General features: G+C 39.9%; 3 protein-coding genes across 3 annotated transcripts; 1 reads left to right on the top strand and 2 right to left on the bottom strand.

Moving 5' to 3' along the window:
* Positions 1-402: 402 nt before the first annotated feature.
* LOC119067423 (3-ketodihydrosphingosine reductase) lies at positions 403-2,104 on the top strand. Its single transcript, XM_037170394.1, has 5 exons — positions 403-802; positions 880-1,077; positions 1,145-1,392; positions 1,451-1,597; positions 1,668-2,104. Exons 1-5 carry the CDS (start codon positions 583-585, stop codon positions 2,010-2,012), a joined length of 1,158 nt encoding a protein of 385 aa, XP_037026289.1. The 5' UTR covers positions 403-582; the 3' UTR covers positions 2,013-2,104.
* A 160-nt stretch (positions 2,105-2,264) lies between these two features.
* LOC119067425 lies at positions 2,265-3,640 on the bottom strand. Its single transcript, XM_037170396.1, has 2 exons — positions 3,210-3,640; positions 2,265-3,066 (listed from the first exon to the last, which is right to left on the bottom strand). Exons 1-2 carry the CDS (start codon positions 3,382-3,384, stop codon positions 2,300-2,302), a joined length of 942 nt encoding a protein of 313 aa, XP_037026291.1. The 5' UTR covers positions 3,385-3,640; the 3' UTR covers positions 2,265-2,299.
* A 3,322-nt stretch (positions 3,641-6,962) lies between these two features.
* On the bottom strand, positions 6,963-10,724 carry LOC119067420 (protein O-GlcNAcase). The gene is made up of 6 exons (XM_037170391.1): positions 10,175-10,724; positions 10,020-10,059; positions 9,442-9,955; positions 8,372-9,375; positions 7,817-8,290; positions 6,963-7,755 (listed from the first exon to the last, which is right to left on the bottom strand). The coding sequence occupies exons 1-6, from the start codon at positions 10,400-10,402 to the stop codon at positions 6,983-6,985; spliced, it is 3,033 nt and encodes a 1,010-aa protein (XP_037026286.1). The 5' UTR covers positions 10,403-10,724; the 3' UTR covers positions 6,963-6,982.
* Positions 10,725-12,921: the final 2,197 nt, after the last annotated feature.

Genomic DNA, 12,921 nt, shown 5'->3' with positions numbered 1-12,921 from the left:
TGTGCTTTAGAGAGCTTTCGAAACTTTGATCTTCTTTTGAATTCCGTTGAAAAAGTGGAATGTTACAAAAGAAGTTTAAAGCCTTACAAAGCCATGTTTTGTGATACAGCTCTAGTGAAATAATGACGATCGACGCCTTGACCGGGTGATCATCAGTTAATTCATTTTTTAAAGAATGGAACCCACAACGGTAATTTCTTCAATCCAAGTATTTTCACAAAAATTTTCACTTTATTAGTTCTAACGTTTTCCGTCCATGAACGGACGACACAACCGTTTGCATAAAGATTTCAATTAAATGCGCCATGACATAAGTCACTTTGACATTTTCTTATCTTTCCCCGCTTTCCCCGATGCTTTTTAATGCGAATATCATTTTTATGTAATTGTAGATGGCGAAGCGGTATATACATCAACACTCATACTTATTATTTTTATAAAACGAAAACATACGCTGACCAACACCTACCTCATACTCGATGCTGCACATTTCGTGTTTCATTTGAATTATCGTAAAAAAAATCATTTTTCTCGATTTGTGGAATTTGTGTGAGCGACCTATCGCTATTGCATCTAGTCGAAATGTTAACGTACGAATACGTCGTTTACATTGCCATCACAATACTGCTGCATATCGGGGTGTTGTTTTTTCTAACGAAGAAAAAACCGAAAAAGTATCCTCTGCTTGGGCGACATGTCGTGGTCACTGGTGGTTCGCAGGGAATCGGGCTGTGGGCAGCAGTTTACTGTGCCCGATTGGGTGCTCACGTGACAATTATAGCTAGAAATCCACAAGCATTGGGTATGCGACATCCAGAGAATCTTTATTTAATTTTGCGATACAAAAATGCAGCACCAAATTGTGTCTTCGTTTTGTAGAGAAAGCACAAAGCTTGATCAAAGAGCATGTGGAGCATCCTGAGGTTCAAGTCATTAGGTGCAAATCATTCGACTTAGCAACAAGTACTTACCAAGAAACGTGTGACATGATAGATACCATTGAGGACGAAATTTATCCACAAACTGCATCTGCACCTGTACATATGCTAGTAAATTGTGCTGGAATGGCAATATGTGGTATGTGTTGTACAAGACCGTTCTGATGTGTGTCTCATTACACATTGTATGAACTTCCTCCATTTAGGTACGATAGAAGAAACGTCCATTGAAGACGCCCATAAAATGATGGACCTGAACTACTTCGGCACTTACTATCCAACCCGATATTGTTTGGAAAAGATGAAGAAACAAAAACAAGGAACAATTGTAATTACTGCATCACAGGCAGCTCTAATGGGAATATACGGCTATGGTGCGTATAGCGCTGCGAAATTCGCATTAAGAGGATTGGCTGAGACCATTGCAATGGAAGCTAGTCACTGTGGAATTTCGGTATGAACGAATAAAGGGAAACAATTTCATTTTCACCAATGGATACTTTTTTCGGAAGGTTACGTTGGCCCTGCCTGCTGACACCGACACCCCAGGCTTTGCGGAAGAAGAAAAAACCAAACCGGAAGTTACGAAAATAATTTCAGGTAGTGGGGGACTCGCTAATCCTCGAGACGTTGCGATTCAAATTATTAACGATGCACTGGTAGGTGCAATAGAATCGATGTTCGAAATAACGTAACTGAAAAAACTTTTTTTTTACTTTGATTGTGCAGAGTAAAAAATTCTTTTCCGTGTCGGGTGTGGAGAGTTGGGTATTGACAATTTTGTGTTCCGGTATGGCACCGTGCCGTGGCTTACTCCTGAATTTATTGATGGTCATCACAATTGCGCCGCTCAAATTTATCGGACAAATAATTCAATGGAATTTCAAACGAATCGTTCGAAACCATGCAGAGGCTGAACAAAACGAACCTTTCGCAGCAGAGAGGGCGGTAAGGATGCGAGAAGCGGAGGAAAAACTGAAGGAAACTGACGCAGGTCGTAAACAGCGTCCGAAACGCAGGCAGCATGTAACGCTGGCCGAAAAGTCCGGTGATTCAGACGATCCAGATAATTGAGAAACCAAAAACGTGTCTGTCAACTGTATTGTGCCTTCAGTGCATCAAACTTGGAAATAAATGTTGCTCGTTGCTGTGTTTGTGATGCGAAATGAATTGTATATTTTGCCTTAGCTCAGATCCCAAAAAACCATTCTTCTTGGGATAGGACATGGGAAAACGGACTCACCAGAAACTCGACTTCTTCTTCGCAAGGAAACACATCAAGGTTCCTTGTCTCTATCCGAGAGCTCAATGAAAAAACGGCATGTCAACGTTCTTACTTACTTTAATCATGCAATTTACACTTAGCTAATCAACACTTTGTTAAAATTATTTAAGTTTTGAAGCACCGACATGTGAGCCTGCTGAATATTTCCTAATTTCGTTTCCAGTTCTTTTATGCGGCTCCTAGCCGATAACAATTCATTGATCAGATCGTTCCGACTGTAATCCTTGAAAAGAATTTCATTTTCATCCACCAGCTCACATCCATCGTCTTCGTCATCATCGTAATCGGTTTCGTCTTTCGCTTCAATCAGATCCACATAATCCGCTCGACTCACCATCATCTTCCCGACGTTATCACAATTCTCGTCCTCCTCCAGTATTTCATCGATGAAAGTCTCCTGCTCGGTATAGGTGTCCACGTCCACTTCCTCCTCGTAGTTTACCGTTACCGACACACATTCGGGTATGTCTGTCGGACTGACATCTGAATCCAGCAGTAACATAACTTCGTCCATGGCAGTTTCTTCTTCAATGATATCGCCGTCGGTATAAAATCTTTCTTCCATTAATATGTCATGTTCGATCGGGTCTCTGGAGCCGGTTAATTTGGTGACGGGCGACAAAGCGCTCGACACACAATTTGAATATGTTCGTCCAATCGTCAAGTTAGAATTTAGATGCGGCGTTACACTGTCGGAAACAGCAGTGCTACCGGCAACATTGCTTCGTTTGTTCGGTTTATGAATACTGGTGCGGCAATCGGGAATTTTGTCTGCATCAGGGATATCGTCCAGAGTTGGAATCGCTGTTGTGTTCAGATGTTTTGACTCCCTGTGTCTGTAGTCTGAATGAAATGAAATTGCAATTAAAATGAGACGAAGTCACGAAGCTGGACGGAAGGTCTACGAATGAACCTCATTACAACGGTTTGTTAGTGCAAGAACGTTTCTCGCTCAGCAGAAAGGCGATTAGATTTGCATTACTAACCTGATGAACGAAAGTGGTGGGCGCACACGACATATTTATCGAGCAAATCCTTCAGCGCATACGAATTTAATTGGAGGCTTCTCTGCCATGCTGTACAGTGTTTTCGTGGAAATCGGTGAACCAGCATAGTCAGGTCTGTCGACGAACAAGAAGGCACCACACATCGACGACCCATAACGTAAACAGAAAATGTTTTCTTTTCTATCCTGAGATAATGTGACCGAATCCAAATTGCGTACCGCGATGACCTGTCGTTTATTTGTATAAGAGTTTTGCTTGCTATCGACACATTTAAACACAGATGATTGAACTACACGAATTGTTAACGAGATATCAATAATGGAACGCAGAAATATGTAAAAGTATCACTTTGCGGTTTGTATCACAACCATCACAACATTTTTTAGTTGTCCATTCTTCTTTTTCCGTTCTGTCAAATTATGACAGTCCATTGTCCATATGGCGAAGTCAGTTTTGTTATTGGTGGCGCTAAACATTTGAAATGAAGGTGGATTGGTGATACTGTCTTGTGTCACTAGTCACTTATAAGCTACGATTCTAAGTGTAAACATTGTTCTTTTACGGCATCGATTTTCTATTGAAATATTTTTGGAGGAACGCTGTAAGCGCAGAGCTCAAGGCGTCAGAAATGCAAAACAGACCCTAGATTTGTTACTTTTCCCATTAACCTGTTACAGACGGGAAGCATATAACCAGTATTACTATCGGGTCTATTAAACACAATGGACGTTATCGATCAAAGTATTTCTAATCTGTTGATTTCAAATCTTGTACTTCAATTTTTTTAACATGCATTTTACTGTATAAAGTTTTCGATCCTGAATATTTTAATCAGAGATCTTTTTAAGGCATCGGGGAATCTGGCACACGGTGCAAAAAAAATGCGCCTATGAACTACGTAAAAGGTGAACTCACACGCGCAAGTTTAGTGTTGCAAATGGTTTTTAGCCCTGTCATCAACGTAATGACTCCTTTTATAAAATGTTGGCATCGAAAAATCGTATATCATACATTATATCGTACATTATACGTACTTGCAAAATACGTTGTTTTAGCACCGTGTGCCAGATTACCCCACGCTATTTTTGAGTCTATTACTCTTGGGACTTCAATATGTCGAACCACAACCAAGTACCTTCGAATTGCCATAAGTGCAAGTGCGACAACCATATTCAAAATTAGATTGAGCAGGATAGAATGATCTTAAGTCTGAAACATTTCAAGTTCATACTATTAAATCCTTGAAAACTTAAACCTCACCACCATCATTGCTGATTGTTGTAACTAAAAAGTAAGCTAGCAGATTGAGAACGGACGTGTTTACGCGTCACTCTCTGAAAATATTTCATCTATGTAAATAGCCTTCTGATTTTGCAGGGTGAGAATGCTGGAGTGAGGTGGATAAACTTCGGGAGGCATGAAGTTGTAAATGCTAAAGTTTGAAGCTAATTAAAGTTTGGTTTATTGACACGCGTAAAACAAAAATTTCGTTTACATTCACTCCCCTCAATTAAAACAGAACCTTCGACATTCCAAAAACGAAATTTTTTAATGTCCACTTTCACTTACTTCAATCCACCGTCGTAACAGTGATACCCACGAATAGTAGATGAAATATCCTTGGAAATGGATTCTTGAAAATTCTAGAAAATGTTCAAAATTGTAAAATTCAATATCCAAGAATTTCAGTTCTTGGAAATTCTCAAAGAAATTCCTGCTATAATAAGAGAATAAAAAAAAATCTTTCCGCATGTGAATAATGAAAAACACCGATCCAATCCATTCTCATTTTTCCTTTAATTCGAGTCACAAATTGTCACTTTGCGAAAAATTCGACCAGCTTATATGAAATTTGAAACCAAGGGGACTCCGATCTTTGTGAGTTATATCTGGTTCGAAAGCTTTCTCCAGACTGCATAAATGTAAAATTATAGTCAAATACTAGCCTCAACAAGGTACAAAATTAACAGTATCGATATGCCCGAAAATATTCTGCTGAGTGGCTCCAGCAGCAATTTTACCTATAAGAAAATTGAGGATTTTCAAAGAGGTCCGTAAGACGGCACGCTGCGGATGCCTGCAAGCTAATGGTATGGGATGCCATCACTAGGCACCTAGACTAGAATCACATATAAATCACTTAGGTTAAGTGGTCGCGCAGGCAGCAGTATCACTTTTTTGAGAAAACAAGGCATCAGAACAGTCGGAGCGTTTGCTGCGACTGAGCCCCGTACACCCTTAAACCTATTTAGCCCGAAACCATTATACGTCTGTAGCCCTAATAAGCCCGTAACCCTTATTCGTCCGATAACAAAATGCTTCCGTAACCTTATTGCGTACTTGACATCATTGTCTAATTTTGCAAATTAACTGTAAGCGTTCATCTTTTAAATTGCGCTTAGCGCAATTACAAAAGCCCGTACGAAGTACTTCTCAAGTATAAAACAAAAGTGTACGATGTATCTAAGGAATCCGAATTTACAACTTTTTTTTATCCCAATTTTCTTTCGGTATTGAATTATCTGTCAAACGAAACAAAAAGTAGCAAAATCTGATCAAATATTCTCGATTAATGTGCAAAAAACACATAGGTCCGAGCAGCGGCCTTAGTCCAAGGGCCCAAATTTGAAACTTTTTTTGCCATCATTCTATTCGGCATTCAATTATCTCTCAAATGAAACAAAAACTAGCAAAATCGGATGAGATTTATTCGATTTATGTGCAAAAACTACTTAGGGCCGAGTGGCGGCCTTAGTCCAAGGGCCCAAATTTGAAACTTTTTTCGCCACGTTCTTTTCGGTATTCAATTACCTTTCATAAAAAACTAAATCTAGCAAAATCGGATGAGATTTACTCGATTTATGTGCAAAAAACACTTAGGGCCGAGTAACGACCTTTGAGCCATCCCAAAAAGCCCACATTGCATCTTACCCAAAAACAATGTTCAGCAACTTTGTTCTACTCGTCAGTACCTTTCATTTGATATATCACAAGCAGCTATTGCGTGCGTATTTCGGTAGATATCGTCGAAAGACTGAAAAACACCTATAGGGCCCTAGCTCTGGAAGGGCCGACCCTACCATGCCCATTTTCGAACTTGACCTTACTTTTGTCGATACCAATCGGGAAAAAAAAGAATTTTGAAAAAATGTTGTGATTTGATCAAGCTAGAGGGGTCACAGACGGACGGACGGACGGACGGACGGACATTTTTTTTATTGCGGATTCGTCATCTATGAACATAACGAAATGCTTTGCCCTTACTTTCTGCTTCCAATTCGACGTGTTACAAACGGCATATTAATCTTATAAGCCCCCAGTACTTCGTACGGGGCTAAAAACACGCAAAAATGGAACAATCCTGAAATTTGAGTCGCTCTAGCTCATCCGTATCAAAACTTTTGATAGAAAAATTTGGTCTTATATTCTTCCAGGAACTCTAACCTTTCTATTGATACCTTAAACGATATGAACCGAATGCGATAAGTGTGATCTGTAGTCACGCACTAAATGCTAATCATAACTGTTAGGAATTTATAATTTCCGATGAAAAACCATTCTTCTACAAATGACTCAGCACAGTCCAAGGAATCCATCCATACCAGAAAAGCTTTTTTGGGAGACCCCTTCAATTTCAATTAATTGAGGTTTTCGCAAAGTGGCTGTTAAGATCTCAATTTGTCTGGTGGAAAATAAACAAAGTCAAAACACAAGTTCAATCGCTTGTCTAACGTGTTGGAAATTTATTAGCGCTAAAAGTTTCTTCCCAAGTAAACCTTTCCATTCGGATCGCGATGAATCTCAACAAATCCTAGTTTCGAGTAAAATTGATGCATAAAACGATCCGTTAAATTGATACAAACGTGTACACCGGACGCCCCATTCGAACGTAATGCCGCTAACAGTACCGTTACCAAACGTTTGGCCGTCGAATGATCGGCAGTAAAATGATCTTTCAACACACAGCAAGTCATTATCGACGGATGGCTGGTCAGCACCTCCAATGGACAATCGTATTTGAATTTATGAAAATGATTTATCGAATCGATTGCGGCTTGAGTTAGACCGTCCGTTGAATTCAATAAGGACATCGGATATTTTGAGCACATTGCCGGCAGCCAGCACATTTCCTGATTACGATAGAACAGTTTTGCATCGAGAGCGGAGCATGCATATCCAATCAGTTCGCTTTTACTGTCCTCCATTACCAAACACAATTCCGGATTCAATGTGAGAAACGGTCCGAGCAAACGATCAGCTGGAATACTTTGCAAATGTTCCGGAAATAGTTCAGTACAGTCGGAGCCGTCACGGCAACTAGCGTGACATATCGCGTAGACCTTTGGCTCGTCGAGATGGTTGTATGGGCGGATAGCATGAAAGCTACTTGTTGGTACATCCGGTAATTTGTAGAGAAATAAATCGTTACCCGAATCGACCGGTATGAGCCTTTGCAGGTCGGCTATCAAGCCTCCACGGAATACCCATGGTTCTTGGTCACCCGACGAAAATGTGTCTCGCCAACCTATTGACCAACAAACAAAATTGTGAAACATCGAACGCGATCTCAACATGATCCAAATTACCTTTGCTGAACCATGTGTAGTTGCCCTGTGTGTACGAGTTGATGTTAGAAGGAAAATGGCCGAGAGCCAACCATTTGACGAAGCCTGTTAGCAGTGTGATGACTCCAGTTACGTCCCAGACATACGAAAAAAGTTCATAGCACAGTTCACGATTCGTGCAGTCGGCCAGCTTCTTTGCCAACAGTATTACCATCTGACCCAATGCATAAAATTTTTCAGATCTTTGAAACCATTCCTGTACTTCTGGTTTCGCCAAACCCAAGTCACTTTTCCGCTTGTAGCCCGACAGAACGAATGCATTCGATTTCAGCCAATTAAATTCGTTCAGCAATTGTAGCGCTCGATTACCGTGCTCAAATGGTAGGTAAAATAAATCGCAGAGCAGAGCGATGTCACTCGCAGTTATGGTTTTATCAAACGGTACTTCTGAATCCTCAACCATTTCCGTATTCGATTGCAACGACGTATCCGAACCTGACAAAAGAAGAATTAAAGAAGAATTAAAATAAGCGTACACACCGAGGACCAAAGAGAAAATATTTCATCTGGTCATACCTTCTTGCATACTTCCGGCTGACGATGATGTGGAAACGTTTTCGGACATAACAACGTCTTCAGATGCACATTTCTGTGTATGTCTCGGTGATGCGGTGCACTCCATTGGCTCGGTCAAAGGATACGAATCGTCGGTCATAAGTTCGCCATTGTTGGGCGGTTTCACTTTGATAATGTCGTCAACGGATTCAGTCGGTTCGTCTTCAACGGGCATTGCTTCGGTTTCTTCGTCCTGGTTATCGCCGGGATTGTTCAGGCTTTTATTGCTATCGTCGATAATTTTCTCCTCGTCCGTTTGCGACGTATCGTAGTCGTCTTTCATAGCCATTATCGGCAACGGTATACCAATACTGGAAACGGGAACGGGAATCGAAGGCAATGCGCTATTGCTTACGGTTGATACTATTGGATTGGGTATTGTGTCGTTTGTCACGATCTTGGTGGTCGATACCAAGGAGTTCATCACAACATTGGGCAATGTAATGGGATCAGAACCGGTGACTACGCTGCACACCTCAGCTAGTGCTTGCAATTGATTTGTCTCCAATACCTTAATTGCACTGGTACTAGTCGTTATTGTTGTTTGAGTGGTTAAGCTCATGCAAGTGTTCACCGATGGAATGATGGGAATAACTGGCATCACCATTGTAACTGCTGGATGGGGTTTGCTGATCGGACCGTACGCTTCTTTCGACTGGAAAAAATCCGGTAACCAGTCGGCAATTGCATTTTTCAGTGCTATTCGCGGATGATACACATTTTTCGACAGACACACCGGTGCCTCTTCGGCGTATGCACCGTCTTCGCTTTCAGTCTCTAATTTGATATCAGCCGAAATTGAGTTGTGAATTTTCGTGTCGGAATTGCATTTCGACCAGTGGGCCAGTGTATGAATGGCAATCGAATTGGCGTGAAATTCACAATTCGGATTGGTTAGTACACCGCGCAATAGTGGTATCAATTCCGGTGATCTTCCCGAATATGGACCCAAGAACACCCGTTTCCTAAATAATATATTTTCAATCAACAATCCTCGGGTAATATTAATCGTAGCGAATGGTTATACTCACTGGTCATAATCGTTTGCATGCAAATTGTCCCAAATGACGGGTTTTCGGCGTAGCACTTCCGTTATTTCTTGAATCGATTCGATGGTCAGATATTTGGAAATGACCTTCGGTCCCGTCCACAAAATGTCAATTTCTTGCATCAGTTTATTGCCCAGCGTGTTCAGATATTCGGAATTCGAAACGGTAGGAACTGCACGCGTACTGCAATATTGCGTCGGACAAAACAGAAAATTGGTGCAGTTCAAGTGCTTGAAAATCTCATTCGTAACCGACACCTGGGCATGGGCAAATGTCTGAAAGACCTCCTTGTCCGCTTTACTCATTTCGGTTTCAATATCATCGAAGAGTAGTGCAAATGCCTCACAGCCAAACTGACTGACTTGTTCTAGTTTTCGCTTTAGCGTTCCAACTTCCTTCGGATTGCTGTAAGTCATGTCCAAGCCCGGTGAGAGAGCATAGTAAAAGATAATGTTGTGTTCCTTGGCGGCATTGATGAGTCCAGTTAGATGATCGCCTGAGTAAAATAAAATCTTTCAGTCGGAGCTCATTGTTAAAATGATTTCCGTTTCTCTTCTCACCTTCTTCGACTGTATACAGCTCTCGCCAATATGACCTATGCTATTCATTTAAGCAGAGAAAAAATTATTATGTTTCCACTTGGCTTCACTTGGAGTCACTTAGCCGCACTGAATAAGTGTCCCAAACGAATGTGCAATAAGCAACGAAAAATTACCTTATAATCATCCTTGGGTGCGTAAACATACGAGTCCATTCCCCAGCGATTCAATTTACCGAACAGTTCTTTCCTTTGGCCGGTGGTCCACGGTCGACCGTAAAATCCTTCGACAACACCGCAGATAAATTTCTCGCGGTCGGGACAGTTTTGATTGGTTTCGTGTTGCATATTGATATTGCTTTGGGACGATGACGATCTATGCACTTCGTCCGACGAAGACGACATTGATTGGAACGTTGTATTTCGATTTGTGTGTGTTTTTTTTTTCTTCTCCGCAAATTCACCGATCAGCCGACGAACACTATTTTTCTAGCTATATTTTTTCCACAATTAAACAAAACCACTTTTACATTTCCGTATTTTCAAAATACATTAAACCAAAAAAATGTTCTGCTAAACGACCGATAAAGAAAACCCTGCAAGTTAATTCGCGCAAAACGTAATCCTTGTTTTCTAGAATCCCTTGTATTTTTCCATACTGCTTGACATTTGATTTACGGTTTTTGAAGACGTACGACTACGATGACATCTGCATTATTCTTGCGGCAAATATTTGAAACGGAAGTCGGATGACCGCGCGCACTCCATATGTATTTTTAAAATGAGTTTTGAGCACTTGCACTTTCCTCTTGAAAAGTAATTTATAGCTAATGGCGCGTACACATGACGTGAAAAATGCTTGAAAAATCAAAGTTTACATCAGATCAGGTTTACACCGCACATGAAAAATGTTTGACTTTTATCTAATACAAAATTTAGTGTGAGTTACGTTTTTCAGTCATATTTCACCGACCTCAAGATGAGTACACAGCTCAAAAAGACATAAAAATGGATGATAAATGCTTGCAAGATCAGAGTTTACATCAAGACTGAAAAATATTTGACAATTGTCTCATTCATTATCTGTCAATATTTTTCACGCTTAATGTAAATCCTGATTTTGCAAGCATTTTCCATGCATTTTTCTCGCCTTAAACTTAAAGGCCCATGCAAAATATCACATAAAATGTATGAGTTATCTGTCAAATATTTTGCAAGCTCGGTGAAAACCTAATGTTTATACTGTAGATGAGTACACAGTTCGGGAAAAATCTTGCAAAATCAGAGTTTACATCAAATGTGAAAGATTATAATTTTCACGATTGATGTAAACTCCGTTTTTGCAAGCACTTTTCATGCATTTTTCACGATCTCTGTACTCGCCTTGTGCTTGCAAAATATTTTACATTTGGCTCTTACATTTTTGGTCATATTTTGCAAGCATTTTGCAGCAGTCGATTTTGCATGAATTTTTCACGAACTGTGTACTCATCTTAAAGATAAGTAGAGGTGAAGGGTACTTGCGTCAAAAATGGTTTCATTAAAGTTCGAAGTCATTTTATCATAAAGTTTAGCATCCGTTAAGATGAGTACACATTACACAAAATGTATGAACCGAATGTCAAATATTTTGCTAGCTTAATGTTAACTTTAAACTGTAAACATCAAGTTTACATCGAGATTGCCAACAGCTTACAAAAAATAGATGTATACCCGATGTAAACGCTCAGTTTTCATGGATTTTGCATGGTCTAGCGAACAGTGTATACTAAGCTAAGAAATGACGGTACCATGTCAAATCTCCAGTGTAAATAATTTTATTGTGTTGCGACCTTAAAACGACTCATTTTACCGTTGAAAACAAAAATCTGTTTTTCGCATTTTCTGGCCGCAAGATCTTGTTTTGCATCCGTATGGGGGAGTACCAGATTTTTGAAATTGTAATTATTTTAATTATCATGTAACAGGGTCGAATGGTATGACTGGGCCATAGGTCCACTTCCGCATCCATCTGACTTTTTTTTTGTTTTTAGCATAGCGTCGTATGTTGTATGTTGCACAATTATATCACGATTCCATGTTAAAGAATGACAATATAACGTCACTGGCCATTTAGAGAGCGACGTATGTGCTAAGTATAGTGTCATAATTGACGCTATACGTCGTCCATACGTTGCACTCTAGCACTTTCAACACTTTCCATGGGTGAATACAGACTGACACATTGTTGTCTGCAACCTGTGAGCTGTAAAAATACAGTTGTGTAGCGCCAAGATGATAAGGAACTTGTTAAGTACGTTTATAGTAGATTCCACTAATAGTAGAATCACTCAGGCTTCACTTCCACTAAAAAGAAACCACTCCGTTTTGCCAAATGTTTAATGAGAGAAACGCGAGTGTTTTTTCGTAAGTGGAAATCAAGACTTACAATATGAATATCATCAAATCTTAGCAACATCTCTAAAATGGCGCATACTATCTAATTCTAGCTATACATAGCAGACGCGAAGTGGTCCTACTTCAAAATTTTCTTTTGATCTCCTGTCATGTTTGACAGTATAACAAAAGACAATTTGAACTAGGTCTATTTCGCATTGTTATGTGTAGTAGGCTCAATCTACAGAAAAGTTAGGAAATTTGTAATTCGCCTAGTCGGTTGGCCTGTAGAAGCGCCACATTTTTTTATAGTACTTCATTCTCACTGTACTATTTTTTTGTGTAACAAATTCACATTGATTTATTCCCATGAAATGTCACAGCAGTGAAGTTTATTCATGAAAAAATAATTCAGTGACAGCAGACTTTTGATGAAGAAAAGTACTAAATTGTAATAGATTTTGCCCTTAGTTCCTAAATCTGAGTAGAAAATACGGAAATTCAGCAACGAAAAGAATTATCGACGATGTAGATCGGTATTCAACTAA

The sequence above is a fragment of the Bradysia coprophila genome (assembly GCF_014529535.1).
Source record: "Bradysia coprophila strain Holo2 chromosome X unlocalized genomic scaffold, BU_Bcop_v1 contig_12, whole genome shotgun sequence".
Classification (NCBI taxonomy): Eukaryota; Metazoa; Arthropoda; class Insecta; order Diptera; family Sciaridae; genus Bradysia; species Bradysia coprophila.
Note: the sequence above shows the minus strand (reverse complement) of the source record. Positions and strands in the feature narration are given on the sequence as shown.